Source organism: Limulus polyphemus, unplaced genomic scaffold, assembly GCF_000517525.1.
Source record: "Limulus polyphemus unplaced genomic scaffold, Limulus_polyphemus-2.1.2 Scaffold199, whole genome shotgun sequence".
NCBI classification, from domain to species: domain Eukaryota; kingdom Metazoa; phylum Arthropoda; class Merostomata; order Xiphosura; family Limulidae; genus Limulus; species Limulus polyphemus.
Genome location: NW_013665809.1, coordinates 762,535 through 781,159, shown reverse-complemented (window position 1 = coordinate 781,159; position 18,625 = coordinate 762,535). Strand labels below are relative to the sequence as shown.

The following is an 18,625-nucleotide window of genomic DNA, read 5'->3' as shown; positions in this document are numbered from 1 at the left end:
ATTTATTATTGTACTAACAGAATCACTTAGTATAAAATGTGAAGTTGTAATAATGTGAATTTTATACAGAAATGAAGTAAATATGAACTAGAGATTTAAAATAATTTGGTAGTTTCCCCCCATTAGTCACTGTATTGTATGATTACTTTGTACTAACTCTGTTAGAAGGCTTAGACAGGAAGAAATAATTCGTACACTGTTTAGTATATTTCTGCAATTTATTGAAATATCGTAAAATTTATTTTTTATGTAACTAGTTTTTTTTTAATATTTAAATCAAATAAGTTTAGAGTAAAAAAAAAACTTAACTTTTCTCTGTGCTTGTTTCGTGCTACTTGAAAATCTATGTCGAAAAATGACATGATGATAACCTGGAAAAGTTGATTTGCGTTCTCCCATTACTGGATGTGATTCGAACACGTCACGATTCGGTTGTTACCGTATTCTGTTCGCAAGAAAATAAAACGTGACGGGTGTTAAAAATTTGAAATGAAGTGTCGAAATATTATACGTCTGTATATATATATATATGTATGTGTGTGTGTTATTTGTACATACATAAAGTAAACCCAAATACATATGGAAATATAATCGCATCAAAAACGTATATAAATCGTACAAAATGTCTGCGACAGTAGCTCCCAAAGCCGCGTTATTTATTTTGTGTGATATATTTCTAACATTTTAAAGGTTTCTGAATTGTTAATAATGATTTATTATTCATTTTTACATACGGAGTTGTACAGGTCAGTACAGAAGTATTTTTTTTTGTTTTTGTTTTTAATGTTATTATAATATCATAAAAACATGTTTAATGGGGAAGGATAAGCACGACAGAAGCTGTTTGACTTTTATACGTTTCGAACGGATGTAACATCGACAACTTCCAAACGGAGTGGGATTTGGTGTGACAGACGACCATATCAGAAAACTCGTTTTCGGTCAGTTTGCTGTAAAGATAACAGAGCTTATCAAATGTTTCTGCACTGAATGAGCTCTAGCAAAACGTGCGGTAATAATAATACATTGTGGTAAAATGTATTAAACCCCTTTAAGCCTCTATTACACACTGTAGTTCTGTAGTTGAATGCTCTTACTTCCTGGTAACAGTCTAAATAAACCATGGAATTGTTTTTTGTTGGTTCTCCAATTGAACAGTGTTACTTCAAGGTAACTTACCAATTGATAGCTTACTAAAACATATTTCACGAAACATATTTTTTGTGCAATATAGACCTGTTTAAGTGAGAAATTCAAAGAAAACAATTTTTCTCAGTATTTTCATAATGCGTGCAAATGTGTGTGTGCACCAAACGAACATTGTGACAAAATGTACCAAATGTCGTCACGGATATTGTAATATAGTGTATAGAAAACCTTAAACTTGCACTCTGGGTAACAGACCCAACAATACTCGCGGTACCAGTACACTAGACAGACATTAGGATAGTGGAAGAGACACACGGTAATCGATACAACAGATCGAACTGGCACCTACATAAACTGAAACTGTTATGGGTTATAGCTAGCCGTCTGTAACAGTTTAGGCTTGCTTCTTTCTCTACCTAGTTTTTTAGCATTATCATTCTAGCTTTTCGCGCTGTTGTTCGAAATTCATTCTACAGGAAACAGACATAAAATATTTTATAACAAAAATATTTATGGGAAAGTTTAATTGGAAGGAAAGATACAAAAATATGTTTTACTTCTTCAACTTGTAATACTCCCCAGTGGCACAGCGGTATGTCAGCTAGAAACCGGGTTTCGATACCCGTGGTGGGCAGGGGGCACAAATAGCCCTTTGTGTAGTTTTGTGCTTAATAGCAAGCATCAACACTAAGCAACTTGTAAAATAACGTACATTATCTGCTTCTCAACATTAACCTTTTTTTTTTTTTTCACAAGCTTCTGCTAGACAACTCAGTAAAATTCTGACCTTGGTAGAATGTTGATGACGACCTTGTGCTCGTTGAAATAACAAACTTCTTGGTGTGCTGTGTAGAAATTGCAGAAGAAGAGCATACACTGAAAAATATCGTCATTATAGTGACTACCATAAAGACGTACAAAAGCGTATACATCCACTTATGATTTACGTACATAATTTAGCTGTTGCAATTACAGTACGTTCCCCTTAGCTTGGATATACAGATTTCTTTTGTTTTGTCCTCTGGGATTTAAGTGAGCTAGTAATCGGGGCCACATGCGGCAACACGTGGGAAATGTTTCGTTACAGGAAATTAACAAGGACATACTAGAATGTGTACAATCTTTGTCTGTTTTTCAGCCCAAGTGCTTACGAGGCTTAAGTTCTTTTCTCATAATGTATGACAGTTAGACTATATATATAGTGCATATGTACCTCAAGAGGCCTTTTGTGGGAGATTTGTTTCATAAATGATAATTGTGAAAAGTATGTTAGTAGAAACTTGATTAGAAACCAAATAGGAATAAATTTATCTACTTTAATTTAGCGTGTATTTGACGTGACCATGACCCACTGACTGTCTTCAGGCTGTTCGGTGTACATATTATTTTTTCTATAAGATACGAGTATGTTTCGTGCTTTTTTTTTCGTTAAAAAGCACCTAAAAATATTTTTCAACTTGGAATTAAACGTAGTTCACATTTTGTACTTTTGAGGTACAGTTGGATAACTGTTTTTTTTTTAATAATATCCCTAGTATTTCCATGTTATGAAAAAAAAAAACAGCCATTGAAAATTAAGGGTGGTCCACTGTCGTAACATACATAATTCAGAGCAAATATTCTTCCAAACATACTGTGAACTTTCTTAATAGAAATAATGCGTTTTTTAACTGTATTTTTCATCCCACAGTAGACTTAAGTAAGAATGAAGATTGACAGCATATATTCATTCTTTTCAGTTATGGATTAATGTGTACACATTTAACAAAAAAAAAAATATTTACATAATATGTAACTCTCATGGAGTGCAAACTTTTGTCTACTAAATTATTGTCATTTTAATTGACGGCCATATTTTTATTACTTAACTTATTTGCCCTACCCTACACATCTGTCACCATAGCTGTCTGCTCATGGACTTGGTAAAAAGTTGGGGAATAGATAGCGTTAAGACATTGTATTGAAATAATAGTAGTCCTCGCCCTTCGGGGAAAATTGATTAAATGTCACTTTCAGGTTAATTCGAGCGTGCACGAGTTTAAGCTCGTGATTTTCTTTTGTTGTTGTTTTTAAGCTTGATGGTACACAGATTATTTTTCTTTCATAATAATACTATTGTAACGTTGTTCTTTCGTTGGCGGATTTTATAAAATCATCTGGTGAAAAGAATTCAAATTCCAATTCACGTAAATGATAATAATTTAGTTTATTTCTTTCTTGACGGTTTTGCAAACTGCTTTCATTGTACACTGTTGTAGGCCATGATTAGAAATAATGCTAACCGCACTTCACTGACGTAAAGAATAAAACTTACTTGTACCACTTCACGACTAAAAGAAGAAGAAAAAACTTATTGGTTCGTTATGCCGGCCAGAAAGACTCTACTTTCTTGAGACAAATCTCCAATCTTAACACATATTTCGTGTTTATAATCTACCCTTGAATTTACTAGAAAACTTGATGTAAACTCTTTCAGAATTTTCTAGGTGTTCTAGACTTACCTTATTAAACTTTCCGATCTTAATGTCATCATTATGATCCACACCACTCTCTGGTAAACAAACAAATTACAACGTCAAAAATACATGTTATAACACTGCACCTTTCTGGATGGTGAAGTCCCTTGTACAAGAGTAATATAAAAAAATACATTCCACTAAACTGTTCATTCACCATGTCTTTTTGTTGTGTTTCTCCTCCAAAGCCCGTGGTATACTGACAGGATGGCGTCTTTTCTCTTGTTACTGGTTGTTCTGTTGCTGGGGGAGTTCTTTCTGGGTAGTTGGTCGAGTGAATCCGCTGTTGACTCCATCCTTGTTAATCATTCTGGAGTAGTCTCGACAGGAACTCCGGACTTCTTAACAGGCTAAGTTTCTGTTTAAAGATCTTCTCCGGAGTTAGCCAGTTTGCCATTTTCTCACTGGCGTACTTCTAAAGACGATCACGGTAGATAACCTGTGGATTGGATCGCCCATCCTCTGGATTCAGTAAACCACATCATTGGTTCGTTTCAGTACATCATAAAACCCCTTTGGAGCTTATCCTTTCGTACGGTGGGGTTTGTACCATCATATCATGTCACCTGAATAGTATCCAGTTTTATCAGCATTTGTATCATGGCTGTCTTTTGTTTTATTGCTAGCTGACTTGAGTCTTTCCTAAGTAAAGTCATGTACGACATCTTTAGTCTTCACATTAGCGAAAGCTCTTCCAACCACCAATTCCTCATGATATGCTAGAACAGGGGTTCCCAAACTTTTTAGAATCGCGACCCACTATTCATGACCACAGCTTATGGCGTCCCACTCAAATTTACTGGGCAAAAACATATGAAAGAATATAAAAAATATTATTTATTCATATTTACGTATTTCAATTACATTTAAAAATACTCGCGTATTTTCAATAACATTTCCAGAACTTATAAATGCTATCTAATTGATTAATAATGAGGCGTGTGTGAAGGATGTGCTTGTTTCTTGTTACTGTCAAGAATGGCATTGACATCAACATCAATGTGGGTTAGTTTCAGGCGTAAGGAATTTGACAGTTGAAGTTTATTTCGGAATTTGTTTTTGATTCCTGGCAACAACAGCCTGGCAATGAAAGCCCGAGTCTTGAACTATCTCGACAGACAGCGTTTAATCGAAACTAATGCGTAATTGTAGTATAACTTTTTACGACCCACTAACATTCCGCTTGCGACCCATAGTTTGGGAAACGCTGTGCTAGAGTATTTGGTTCTATTATGCCTCAGTCATTAGGTGAAGAATTATTGCTAACAATTCCTGGCGTACCAATTTAACTTCTTGGTGGTCCAGTGACCACCCTCCTTATTGTCACTGAAAGTTGAAAAGTTCAGCTTCTAATGTACTAATTGCCACGTATTACATAGGGATTTTTCTATTCATAGACTGTGAAGCTATTTGAAGGTAGCCTTACACCGCATCACTGTCCCTGCATGAAATCAGTTTCTACTATGCACTCTTTCTTAATGCCAATTACTCACGTATCGTGAGGTGTAGAGAAGCTTCATATAGTAAGGGTAACTTCTGATGTCTCTTTTGCTGTAACTTTGTGTCCGCTTGCTGTTCAAATCAGTCCTTCTTCTTTCTTTTTTCCCACCTTTTGTTAACAAACTGGGTCAAACAGTTGTAGCTGTAAAACCAGTGTCAATCAGCATACTGCAAGGTTTTCCATCAGTAAGTCCATGAACTAGTGGAGGATTTTCCTCAAATAATGAGATTGTTTTCTAATTTAGGATAAATGGAGTTTTTTTCAGCTGAACTCTATGAATCTGGTTAGTTCCTGTCTTTTTGATATCTGGTTAGCCTTTTATTGTTCATTTGATCTGGTTATTCTCTAAGACACATCCTCAAGACATCGACTCTTTGGCATAATAATAGCCGATTCCTTACAGTCTCTGCTGTAGTGGCCATATTTCCCACAATTATAATAGTCCCCCTCTTTCTGGTATCCTATGGAAGGAGTTCCTATTCCACATGGCATTCCAGGAACTCCTGAGATGATGCAGAAAGAGGTGTGGCTGGTTTAATCTTCACAGTTAATAATTCCTTTTTCAGATGTTTTATTCTGTCCATTAATGTTATTTTATACTTTGGTAATTTTCTTTTCAACATCGTTGATATCTTTCTTTACATTGCTCATGTTTCGTTTTTTTTTGTACATCTTCAATTTCATCATCACAGCCTTTCTGTAATTCTTTGATGCCCTTCCACAGTTTTTCAGAGTTATTATTGTAATCCCTCTGTACATTTCCTATAACTTCACAAGTTTTGGCTTCAATCACTTTTATTTTGACTTAAATTCTTCCATAAGTAATACGTCACTTTCTTTTAACTCCTTCCTTAAATACCTGTCATATTCTTCTAATTTTTTCTTCCTGGTCTTCTTTTAAATTTGTCTCTTTCCTCGTCCCCCAGTGGTTCAGCAACAAGGCTGAAGGCTTGCACCACTAGAAATTAAATTTTGATACCCGTGATGGGCATAACACAGATAGCCCATTGTGTAGCTTTGTTCTTACAAATAAACAAAAATTTCTCTTCTCTTGATTTTATTTAAAATTTCTGTCTTGTTCTTTCAGATCTTCTTTAAATACTCTGTCTCTGTTTCTTTCCATTCTTTTATCGTGTCTATCAAATTCCCTGTCTCACTCTGAGGCTTTGTGACAATCTTCAATGAAAGTTAAAGTTTAATCGAAGTTCTATTTTATTTTCACCAAATTAATCCCACTTCTAACAGTAGTGTTGAAACATTGTTCTTTTGTTGGTGGGTTCTTTTAAATCATCTGGTTAAAATAATTCAAAGTTCTGTCCATATGAACTATAACAAATTAGTTTATTTCTTACTCGACTCACAATCTGAGGGTCGCGGGTTCGAATCTCCATCACACCAAACATGCTCGCCCTTTCAGCCGTGGGGGCGTTATAATGTAACGGTCAATCCCACTATTCGTTGGTAAAAGAGTAACCCAAGAGTTGGCGGTGGGTGGTGAGGACTAGCTGCCTTCCCTCTAGTCTTACACTGCTAAATTAGGGACGGCTAGCGTAGATAACCCTCGTGTAAGTTTGCGCGAAATTCGAAAAACAAACAAAAAACTTTTTAACAAACTGCCTTCACTGTAGACCACGTTTACAAATGACACTAACTACACTCGCTAACGTAAGGAGTAAACTTACTTACACCGCTTCACGCCTGAAACGGCAAAAAAAATAAATACTAATACCCTTCACTGGCTAGAAACAACTATCTCGTATTTTTATCTACCCTTGATTTTACTAGAGAACCTTCTACATGTTTTAGACTTATTAATCCTTCTGATCTTAATGTGATTTGGGCCTGGCATGGATTGGTGATTATGGCTCTTGACTTGCAATTTGTGCTTTGCGGTTTCGAATCTCTGTCACCGAACATGCTCATCCTTTCAGCCGTGAGGGTTTTATAATGTGACGGTTAACCCCACTGTTCGTTGGTCAAAGAACAACCCAAGAGTTGGTGGTGGGTGGTGTTGACTAGCTGTCTTCTCTCTAGTCTATCATTGTTAAATTAGGGATAGTTAGCCCCCGAGTAGCTATGCGCGAAATTCAAAACAAAACTTAATGTAATCATCACTTTTACCTATATTCCAGCGATAAAACACTACCGATGGGTAATGTCATAAATTTGAACGTTATGGCTACTTTTCACTAACATATTGCACGACTTCCTTAATCTGCAAAATGTAAGAATTCGCTTTTAGTATGAATGCAAAAAAAGATCCATCTAATTTATTTAGTTAGTCGTATATATCGTTAGTCGTTCTGTTAACTGAACATATAATTGAGCAAGTCTTACAAGGCGTTCATAGTCCTCAAATTTGAGCAATATTAAAAAGTTATGTGATTCTTCTCTGCTAATGCATTTCACATTCCAGTTTCCTGTTGGGAACTGGCAGATAATTGTATCAAAGCCTTGTAACTGTACTCGCCAAATTTGACGGAAACGTCGGAGCTTCTCTTCTGTGGCCCTAAACAGTTAACCAATCAATGTGGCATGCGTTCTTTTCAAACCGATGTTTATTTATTGTTGCTGTCCAGGAAAATGGATATAGTAAGAATCATTCAGTAACATGGGCCCTGTGTTTTATGTGCTCGGGAAAGTGGACCACATGCTTAAAAGTCTCCCCCTCCCCTTAGTGGCTCAGCGGTAAGCCGGAGGGCATAGAACGCTAAAAACGGGGTTTCGATACCTGTGGTTGGAACAGAAAGACGATTGTGTTGCTTTGTGCTTAATAAAAACTAAAAAAAAACAAAAAACGTATGTTTAAAATTGAAAATAAGGTAACTATGGTTTTCAAATGTTACATAACAGCACATTTTCTGTCTATTTTTGATTTTTTCGCTTTTTCTTCTTTGAAATTCCTAGCAGTTTTATCCAAGACTTCGAAGTTTAGAAATTTAATGAGTGATACATGGACCGTCAGTGTTCCACTTACATGTGTGTACTTATACCGTGATACGTGCGTTTGTTCTTTTTTGTAATTACCCCATGGTAATAGGTACAAACGAATCAAATCGACAGTGCCCCCCAGTCTGTGGACTTACAACGCAAGAAACCGGGTTTCGATACTCGTGGTGGGCAGAGCACAGATAGCCCTTGTGTAGCTTTGTGTATAATTAAAAACAAACAAACGAATCAAATCGACAGAGGGCAGAGTTTAAAAGTAGCAAAATAAATTTTGTTCTACGTATTTATAATAACATCTTAGTTTAATTTAATTCTAAAATTACTTATTTTAGAGTCCCAGTGGTTCAGCGGTATGTTTATAGACTTAAACGCTAAACTCCTGTAAATGATTTCTCGTGGTAGACAGAGCGCATAAAGCTCGTTGCGCTAAAACAAAACAAACGAACTTATTCTCAAGCGGTAAAAATAAAATAAAAAATAAAAGTTTTATTGAACTTGTGCGTAGCGAAATGTTATTTTAACCCCCTCTGTTAGCCTGAGAATGCAGGAGTCAACGGGTTATTACTTGATTTTCATAGAGTTAAACTCGTGGATGCTCCAATATTCAAGTAAAAAGCAGGTTCCAACGTTGTAAACCCTGGGCATTAAGTGACTAGAGATACTTCTTAACCTGACGTTAATATTTGGTTTCCAAAAGTTTTGTTAGAGACCTCCTACTGGATGTTAATGGCAAGGCTATACACGTGCTTTATAAGACAGCAGAGCAGCTGGTGTACGAATGGAGACAGAAGCTTCAAGGTGCATTTGTTAAAAAAAAGAAGAAAAAACTATATTCTTCTCAGTAACAACAGCCACAGTGATGACTGACTTAAGACCATGTTTGTATTCATCTTGCCTCCTGCTGTCCATTGGCAAGGAGCCTGCAATGATGGGATGAAGAAAAAAACTGCTGGATGGAGCTTCTGTCGCCAGCTTGGCGTTTATGACTTTAGCAACACGTGTGATACGCTCGGGGTAGGGAACAACGGTTCGGCAACCTCCCCCATTGCTGGCCCCGGCTGACACTAGCACTTGGAGATTGGTCTCCGCTCTAGAAACGGTGAATCACAACTAGAAAGCTAGTGCACGTGTGTCACCGTTTCTGTGTCAGTTTCTCCAGAGCGGTTTTATTAAAATACCCTCTCCCCCCACGTCATACGCGTTTGATAAAGGCTGTGTAAGGTGGAAATAGAAGGCACTTTCTAGCTGTTTGATGTGTATGTATATGTGTTGGTGTGTGTGTGTGAGCTTATGGAGCGGTTAATGATGTGTTTACATGCCATATGGAAACTATAAATTCTTTTTTTCTTTTATTTTTACATGCCGCATATGGTTTGATTGCTCAGTAGATCTTACAACTTTCTTGATGAATGACAATATCAGTGATAACTGGTAGCAGGTTTTATTACATTAAAGCCCAGACGCTGCTAATTTCTAGTTAACAAAAAAGCTTTACAGTTCCTTAAGGACATATTGAGTTTCTTTTCCATTAAAAGTATAATTTTAAGTATGTGATCGTTATGTTTGATTTAACAGTCAGGGGAGAAGTTGGATGCTTGTAACTCGATTTCATTATATAAAAGTACTATTAAACGCGTGGGATATTATCTACAAATCGCTGTGTAATGTGTATTAGGTCATAAAAGCACTATTTTCTGAACAATAGGTGTTTAAATTATCGCGTCTTATATACGATTCCCGATCGATCTGTTTCCTGTCATTTTTAAATCAACTGAACATTGTTTCGTTGAAAAGGATAACACGAAACTTACAAAAATCATACAAAACTGAAAAGAATGTGTGTGTATACGTGTGGATGTTCATTCTTCACGCAGTCTCCATGTGGTAGTTATCCGTGTATAAAACTCATCGCTACTGGAAGCTTAATGGACCAATCAGCTTGAGTTACCCCACGTGTACGTATATAATAGACACACTGCTTGGCATAACCTAGTACTTCGTCCGTTCAACAGTGTAGAGAATTAGCTTAAAAGTTACGACTGTTCAGGTTAAATTTAGTTGTTTTTTATTTCTTAATATTACAAAATCTAAAGATAAAAATCTGGAATTACAAAGCTGAACTAAGTATACTTTTGTTTATCCAGTTAAGAAGAGAACAGCTTCAGAGAATGTCATCAAAACTTAACTGTGTGATAACATTATTTCTTTATATTTACAAATTTCAATTTCGTTCTGAATATCTAAATACAATGTTGTGAAAGAAAGGCTTCATCATTATCAATTATTCAATTTTGGAAGCACTTTTGGTACACCCAGTTTGAAGGGGAAGTTTATTGTACGTGACTGAATATATTTGTTGGCTTTATCTGATGAAAAAACCTTGATCTGTCTCTAAGGAAGTTCATCAATATTATGCTAGTCTGTGTTTGATAATGAGGCGCTGAAAAAAAAATCGCCTGTCAATGCTGAATTTCGTATCGCTTTGGCGCGTTTCTGGTAAGCACAAGTGCTCGGCTGGTTAAGTTTCTCTTGCTTGACTGAATCACTCGTCTAGAACGTGTTGACCTGTGTCTACTTTGTTGAAGTCAGACTTTTTATTTTGTTGTGATTCAGTATGACCTTGCACCCGATGTAGTCATACACGATGAGCCAGTCAATAACAAGTTGAAAATTCAATCTTCCCGGCGTCCAGCGTCTTGGCCACTACACCGACTTCTTTGTCTGCCAATGAGAGAGAAAGTGAGCCCCACATGAGCTCGCTCTTGTTAAGCAGGCAGGCGCAGGAATACAGAAGATTAACGTATCAGGATCCGAACGTGACGACGAAAAGCCGCAGTCTTGAGAGGCTTGCCATGGCGGCAGTAACTGCGGCTTTTTCCCCGCCTTGTGAACGACGAACAGGTCAGTGGGTAGCTGAACCATCTGACCTCAGAAACGACACCGACGACGAATTGCTCTCTGACCCCGGGATTGAAGTAGAGGATGATGCAGATGCTGACGTAAGTTTTTGGGAATATGTATTTATAATGTAACGTAACGAAGTTAATGGCCATTTACCACCGTGTAAATCTTATAGCTGTAACACCTAAGAACGAAATATTGATTTGCTATGTGAACTAACTTATGCGTTACTGAAAACTACAGATGTATTCGAACATACTGTGTAAGTATACACCATAATTATACTTAATAACAATGCATCTACCGTGCATCTCAGTAAGTAATAGATAAATGTTTAATCTTTAGATGTGTAATAAAATATACTTAAATGCTCTCCTGAGCGACGTTCTAGTTAGATTGATGGTTAGATGCAGAATTTTGCATAATCGATTAGTCTTTGATCCAGTTTTCTGTTGGATTCGGATACTACTAGGATTGAAGCCTCAAACATACCAATCATATAATACCCCCCCCCCCTGTTGATTAGTATGTTTCCTTATTCCTAAGCTAATTACTAACGGTACGAAAACAAAGTACTTTGTACTTATTAATATTTTTTTAACCATTGCGAAGACTTCCATACGCTTCAAAACGAGACGTGAAACGTTATAGCTGTGTCGTCAGATGTATTCATACGTCAATGAAACTGAGCACCCACAGCTTTAGGAGCATGTGCTTAGGATCCCTCCTCTTCTTCCGTCATCAGCTAACATCGTGCTCCCGAAATAATTAGTCAGCAAGGCCAACTGAGTCATCACTTAATAAGAGGTGAATCACCTGACTCCCCCAAATAGAGTTGTGGGGGTGAGAGAATATGTCAGGAAAATCGTAGTCGAGTAAAACTTCTAAAGCGTTACTCCCTCTGTGTTACTATGAACTTGCCCATCTTATAACAGAATTTATGTTTTACTTTGGTAACCATATGTTTTTTTCTAGAAGTCTTGTCTGCATAGATAAACATGTGTATGCTATGCATGCATTTAACAAACGGCTAGGCCTGCTAAAATTTCTGGTTGTATTATGTACACTGCAAGAACGTGTCTTATATCTTTGGACAGTTAGTAATATTGATTTTGTTATTAATAAGGACTCCTGGGTGAAAGATACGAAAAATGTGTAATAATATGTCAACCATATGTCAATGGATATCTGCTATATCCATTGTCGAAGAGACCTCTATATTAGCAAATCGCATAACAACTGTTACTCGTGTGAACTGCGAACTGGATTAGGTTATGTTTAAGTAATCACTTTAAGTATTATTTTGTCTTAATATGCATAGCTGTTACGTTGTACAGTCTATTCGTTATTCTCATCAGTTTAGTATAAATTCCTAAACTACTTAAATGCGCTGAAGTTTTGTAAAAATTTAACAACTACACAGTGGTACTCTTGATGGGAATAGTTTTTCAGTTCTGAATGGAACCGAATTAACAGATGTGGCGTTTTTTACAGATCTGTAAATGTACTAAATCCTTCGTCTTATCAGTAAATATTAGAAGGAAAATAAAGTATTTAACTGTGAAATAAATTCCTTTGTTTTGAAATTTTGCGTTCAGGGCTATACTAATATCTCAGTTAAAAATAAGTAAATGATTTATTAAACCACAAAAGTACATATCATCATAAAGCCATAAAGGGTAGTTATATCTACGTACACTTTAGTGTAACATATCATCATAAAGCCATAAAGGGTAGTTATATCTACATACACTTTACTGTAACATATCATCATAAAGCCACAAGGGTAGTTATATCTACATACACTTTACTGTAACATATTATCATAAAACCACAAGGGTAGTTATATCTACATACACTTAACTGTAACATATCATCATCAAGCCACAAGGGTAGTTATATCTATGATGATATGTTACAGTAAAATGTATGTAAAGCCACAAGGGTAGTTATATCTACATACACTTTACTTTAACATTTTTACATAAAGTTTAAAACATTTAGATTTTTTTTTTTTTGGCTTTTTCTGAAGTTTCATGTTTATCAGCCGTTGTTTCTTATGCTGGTTAGTAAACATAATCAAATATATGAGAAAATTAATGTGACCTGAGGCCAATTTCTTGTGTCACACCAATTCACTTTCCTTACGTAAAAGACGTTAATACACTTTTATTCTCCAGGAAAACAAGTAACCACAGAACTTCTTGTGGCAGACTGCAAAAATCGATTTCTCTGTCTGATTAAAAATCAATTGATTATCTTCTATTAAACGTACATTGATGAAGATCACATGAAATATCATTCTGAACATGTTCTACTTTAAAACTTGAACTCTGAATACTTTGTTAATGTCAAAACAATCTAAGATTTCAGACAGAGCTTTTCTTGTAATCTATTTCTGACTTCTAAGACTAGGTTCACACTCCTTTTTTTTTGGTTGGAAACTCTGAATACTTTGTTAATGTCAAAAAAATCTAAGATTTCAGACAGAGCTTTTCTTGTAATCTACTTCTGACTTCTAAGACTAGGTTCACACTCCTTTTTTTTTTGGTTGGAATTTAATCCTGTTGTCCCATCATAGCGGTAAGTCTGAAGGCTTATAACGCTAAAACCGAGTTTCGACATCCATAGCCCATTGTGTTGCTTTGCGATTAACAACAAAACTAATTTATCGGGTAAAACTGTTTTGATATTACTGACCAATGAAATAGTCAACTAATTTAAGCTATATTATAAGCTATAATTGTAAGGTACATTCTTTGGCTAAACCAACGATAAAATCTTATCCGTACGCCTTACGACACGACAATTTTGAAACATGTCTGCCATAATGTTCAATGCATTGTGGATAGCATAAAGGGGAGAATGACTGGAATGTAATTCAGAATTGATGATTTGGATATAACCTGTGATTAGTTCAGTTCCCGAACAATGAATAATTCAGTTATCTGATACTTTTCGTTTTGTCTTTTATTTTTACTCATGATTCAAGTTCCAGAAATCAAGCCATCATGCATGCTCTATTTCTTATCTAAAACTATACCTGTTTTGGGGCAAAAACTGACCTTTCCTCGTGTGAAATACCTGTATTGAATAAAGCATATAAAAGCACCCGTAGACTAAACAAAGAGCTACATAATGTAGCTTTTAAAGGAGACTAGCTTAATTACGCAAGGACTAAACATAGAAAAAACACACACGAAAAACATCGAGATTTTAATGTAGGAACACCTGTATGAGAGTCTGTTTACTTTTGAGATTAATTTCTAATTTGATTTCTTTTGTTAATTTTTCTGATTTAGGTTTAAATTTTACTATATCTTGTCTGTTAGGAGTTTTGGGAGAATTGGGTACAGTGATGTTTGGGGAAAATAAGACACTATAATTTGAAGCATCTCCAAAACACTGTAGCTATGGAATTAAAATAAGTCGTATTTTATGCCTTCAAACAATACTGAGTTTGCACAATTTTCCCTGTTTTGCTGTTGAACAGATTTAATTATATGCTAGCGTACATTGGCGGTTTCTAGTTAGAATAACGTTTTTCGTTTTGGACGTTATCCGTGGCATATAAATAAAAAAACAACAACATTTGATATCAGTACTTTTTAAAGTAAAAACTTACTGAACATAATATTATGTATGAAGTTAAAGGATAACAACTCGAGCTCCAATTACGTATTGATTGTTTCTAAAAGAGCTTTCGTCAGTGCCCACCAGTGGCTCAGCGGTAAATCTGCAGGCTTTCCACGCTAAAAATCGGGCTTCGATCACAGATAGCCAACCCTTTTTTTTTTACATTCTCAAAACTTTGGAAACGCTTTGTGAAGCATGCGCACAGCGAACATGTGGTTGCTTTATTTAGAAGATGAACGCCGACATGTTTCATTCTTAAACAATACTCGTTTATACCCGTGTTAAATTTAAAACAACTATTGTTATACTTTTTGGTAGGGCCAATGTGTTAATTCTTTATCACTGGCTTTTGCTTAACGAATATCCTACACTGTTCTGGGCAAGATTGTTTAATGTCGTGTTTTACAATGTAATACGGTGACAAGCTTTCCACCGCTGTTATCATCCGTTTCCAGAATATTGTGGACAAAAATTTCGCATCAAAAATTCAGCTCACAAAATATGAGGAGGATATATATATATATCTGTGTGTGATCTTATTGAGCGTAATGATAAATCAAAAATATTAAAAGGACCACCAGGTTCGGAATACCGTATTTTATAAAATCTTTAGTTGGGTGGAAGCGCTTTTGCCAACCATAATAAAATACAATACATAAATACCTTTTAACAAAATCAAAATGTTTATACAACAAATACATTTCCAGTAAAAATATTTGGACAAAAATATAAATGAACCAACTAAAGATATTAAAAAATACAGTATTTAGAACCTGGTGGTCCTTTCAATATTATATATATATGTGTTTGTATATATATATATATATATATTCATGATATTGAGTTTCAAGCGTAGTTTTACTTGTGTCGTGTGTGTGTGACATTATCATCTTTCTATTAAAATATCCAAAACGAAAACTGTAACTGGTCTTTCAAAAACTTTTTTTTTACTTTTAGATATTTGCGCTAAGCTACACAGCCGTTATCTGCATTGGTCGTCCCTACATTCGAACTGACAGATTAGAGGGAAGGCACCTAGTTAACAGCACCCACACTGCCAACTCTTCTAACATTCTTAGGGCCTCAACGATTTTGCGGCAACGGGACACGAACCATTTACCCTCAGATTCATAGCGGGCTAACCTTTGAGCAACGCCCGACCCCTTTTTGTTGGAACCGTTTCCGTGGGTTGCAGCATTTTTTTTTTCCGTATTCAATTAATGATCATTTCCTGACCCAACTCTACTGTTGATAAAGTGGAAGTGGAAATTGTGTATGTGTGGTCGTTGCTCCTACGCTAAACAGAACAAAAGTACACACTTTCGTTGTCTCACCTCTGTGAAGCGTGTAATATAACCCTTGTTGTTTATCGTTGGATTTTAATACGTTGTGTGTATGCAAAATGCGTTCGTTGTCTTTCAAGCGTACGTAATGAATGGCATTTCCTGACCACCATTACGTGTTGAAAACAATTACCCCCCCCCCCCGTACATTAAATAAAAGCTTATTTACCCGAGTGAATGACTCCTGCTTGTAACGATCTCACAACTCCCACCGACGTGTTATAGGTTCTAGTTTCAATAATACTTAGAATTAAATAAGTCAAGTAACAGATCTTTTAAGTGTCTTTGAACATGCCTGCTTAGCGAGGCGCTCCAATCTTTGAGAAATTAACCTCTGGATGAAAACAATATCTGTTGGTGGCGTCGCCCTTTTTTTTTCCAGTTACATTCAGTTCTGTTCATAAGAATACTTTAACAGATTTACTAAAATATGTTTTTTTAGTTACCTAAAACCTTTCTTAAACCAGAAACTAATAAAACGTGACCTTGTAAAGGCAAATTATTTTATTTTCAAACGAATAATATATGAGATCGACTATAGACATATTAAGAAGCTACAGCATTAAAATAATTGGTTTAACTTGCATATGTACACATACACACGCGCAAATAAACACACACACACACATATATATATTGCTTAGCACTTGTACTTATTCAGTCAGGCCCGGTATGGCCACATGGTTAGGGTGCTCGACTCGCAAACTGCGGGTTCGAATCCCCGTCACACCAAACATGCTCGCCCTTTCAGCCGAGGGGGCGTTATAATGTGACGGTCAATCCCACTATTCGTTGGTAAAAGATTAGCCCAAGAGTTGGCGGTGGGTGGTGATGACTAGCTGCCTTCCCTCTAGTCTTACACTGCTAAATTAGGAACGGCTAGTGCAGATAGCCTTCGTGTAGCTTTGCGCGAAATTCAAAGCAAACAAACTTATTCAACCTAGTTCAAATTACAAAATGAGGACATTGTGGTTTCGTTTGTAAAATACCTGCTTCATTCCCGTGCACGAATTTGTGAGCGAAATATACTCCTTCATAGGTCAGCTTGTACGTGACGTCAGATCTTCTGGTGTGACGAAAGAATCTGTTGAATTAGCGTCTAGTTTTTTGCTAAATGTTTTACATATCCCCCCATCTTCCTTTTTGGTTGTGGATTGGTTGTTCTCTGATTGATTATAGATATGTATATACCTACTACATTTCAGGATATCACATCCAAATGGATATGTATAACGAAAGTTAAATCAGTTCGTTTTTTTGTTTGTTTTTTATGTTAGATTTGGTGATTTTATCTCATCAAATAGTCAAGGCTGATTAGAACGATTTATCGCTTCATTGTCGATGAAGATTGTTTTAAGGAATAGTAGTTGAGTCTCAAGAAATTAACCGTAGCCATAGATATAAAGACCTACGACCCGAGCAGAAGCTAACCTTGATGTCTAACGTGTTTTCACCTTGAAATTATTGTGAGAGGGAAATAATAGTAGCATGATCCATTGTGCCTGATTTTCATTGTCAAAAGTTATCGTGCGTGAACGTGAAAATAAAAGGCGAACTTAACAACATGTTGTTATTTTCAACTTTTTTTTAACGTCAGGGTTATAATTAAGTGGCTGGGAAAGTATACAAAATAGAACAGTCACCAACTCCAATTTCCAAAGGGCTTAATATTTCCTTCTCTTAAAGTCTTACAGAAAAACTAGAATTATAAGTACCATGGAATTATAAGTACCACGTTCAGACTATTTAATATTAGTATAAAACTATAGGTATCAGTTGTGAGATTTTTTTTTTTCGATTCGTCCAGTAGCCAACTCGATTAATGTTAATTGTATTTCCAATGTAGTGCTTTAATCGTAAATTATTTACAAAACACGAACATTTATGTGAGGAAACGAACAATGGAAAAACTAGTAATAGTATTAATTTTTTCGAACCAAATATGGATTAATACATATAAAAACTGCTGTCTATTTCGTGTGTGTGTGTATAAATTATGGTAGTTTCGAAGCCGATTTCAATCTGATTAGTGATATACAAGCTCTGAACGATCACCGTTCAATGAAAGATTGAAGGATACCGCTCACGTGGACGACAGGCTTGAAGATGGACGACGACATCAAAGAGCTGACCGGATTGTCATTGGCCCAGTACACCCAACAGGGCAAGGAATATGAACCTATAGAAGGTTATGATGTCACAAACCGTGGTCTCCAACCCTTAGCAATGAAGAAGGAAGCAGACGAGACGAGTGACATACATAGTTTCTTCTGTTTCCTGTTCTATCGTCTTAATAAACTGTAGTTTTAGTTCGGATTACATTTTGCAGTTTTAATATATGTGACTCAGGCTTGAAGCACCGAGCTTTCCCTCTTTATTTGCAACTATGTACATACATACTACAGCTATATTAACGGAGTTTGACATGACCTAGTGGTTAGGGTGCTCGAATCGCAATCTGTGAGTCGTGGGATCGAACCCCGCCACCGAACATGCCCACCTTTTCACCTGTGAGAGCGTTATAATTTGACAGTCAATCTTTCTATGTTGTGGTAAATAGTAGCCCAAGAGTTGGCGGCGGTTGGTGTTGACTAGCCGCATTCCCTGTAATGCAGGGATTCTCAACTTTT

At 36.1% G+C, this 18,625-nt stretch overlaps 1 protein-coding gene across 5 annotated transcripts in view; it reads left to right on the top strand.

The window, feature by feature from the left end:
- Positions 1–18,625, top strand: part of LOC106478320 (ras-associated and pleckstrin homology domains-containing protein 1-like) — a 122,937-nt gene that overhangs the window by 60,031 nt on the left and 44,281 nt on the right. Inside the window, exon 1 of one of the 5 annotated variants that reach the window (XM_013938857.2) lies at positions 10,420–11,114. The exons of the other annotated variants lie outside the window; for them this stretch is intronic. Coding sequence (XP_013794311.2) covers positions 10,866–11,114 — 249 coding nt within the window. The 5' untranslated portion in view covers positions 10,420–10,865. Of the gene's footprint in view, positions 1–10,419; positions 11,115–18,625 lie in introns of those variants that run through there. 5 annotated transcript variants of the gene reach the window in all.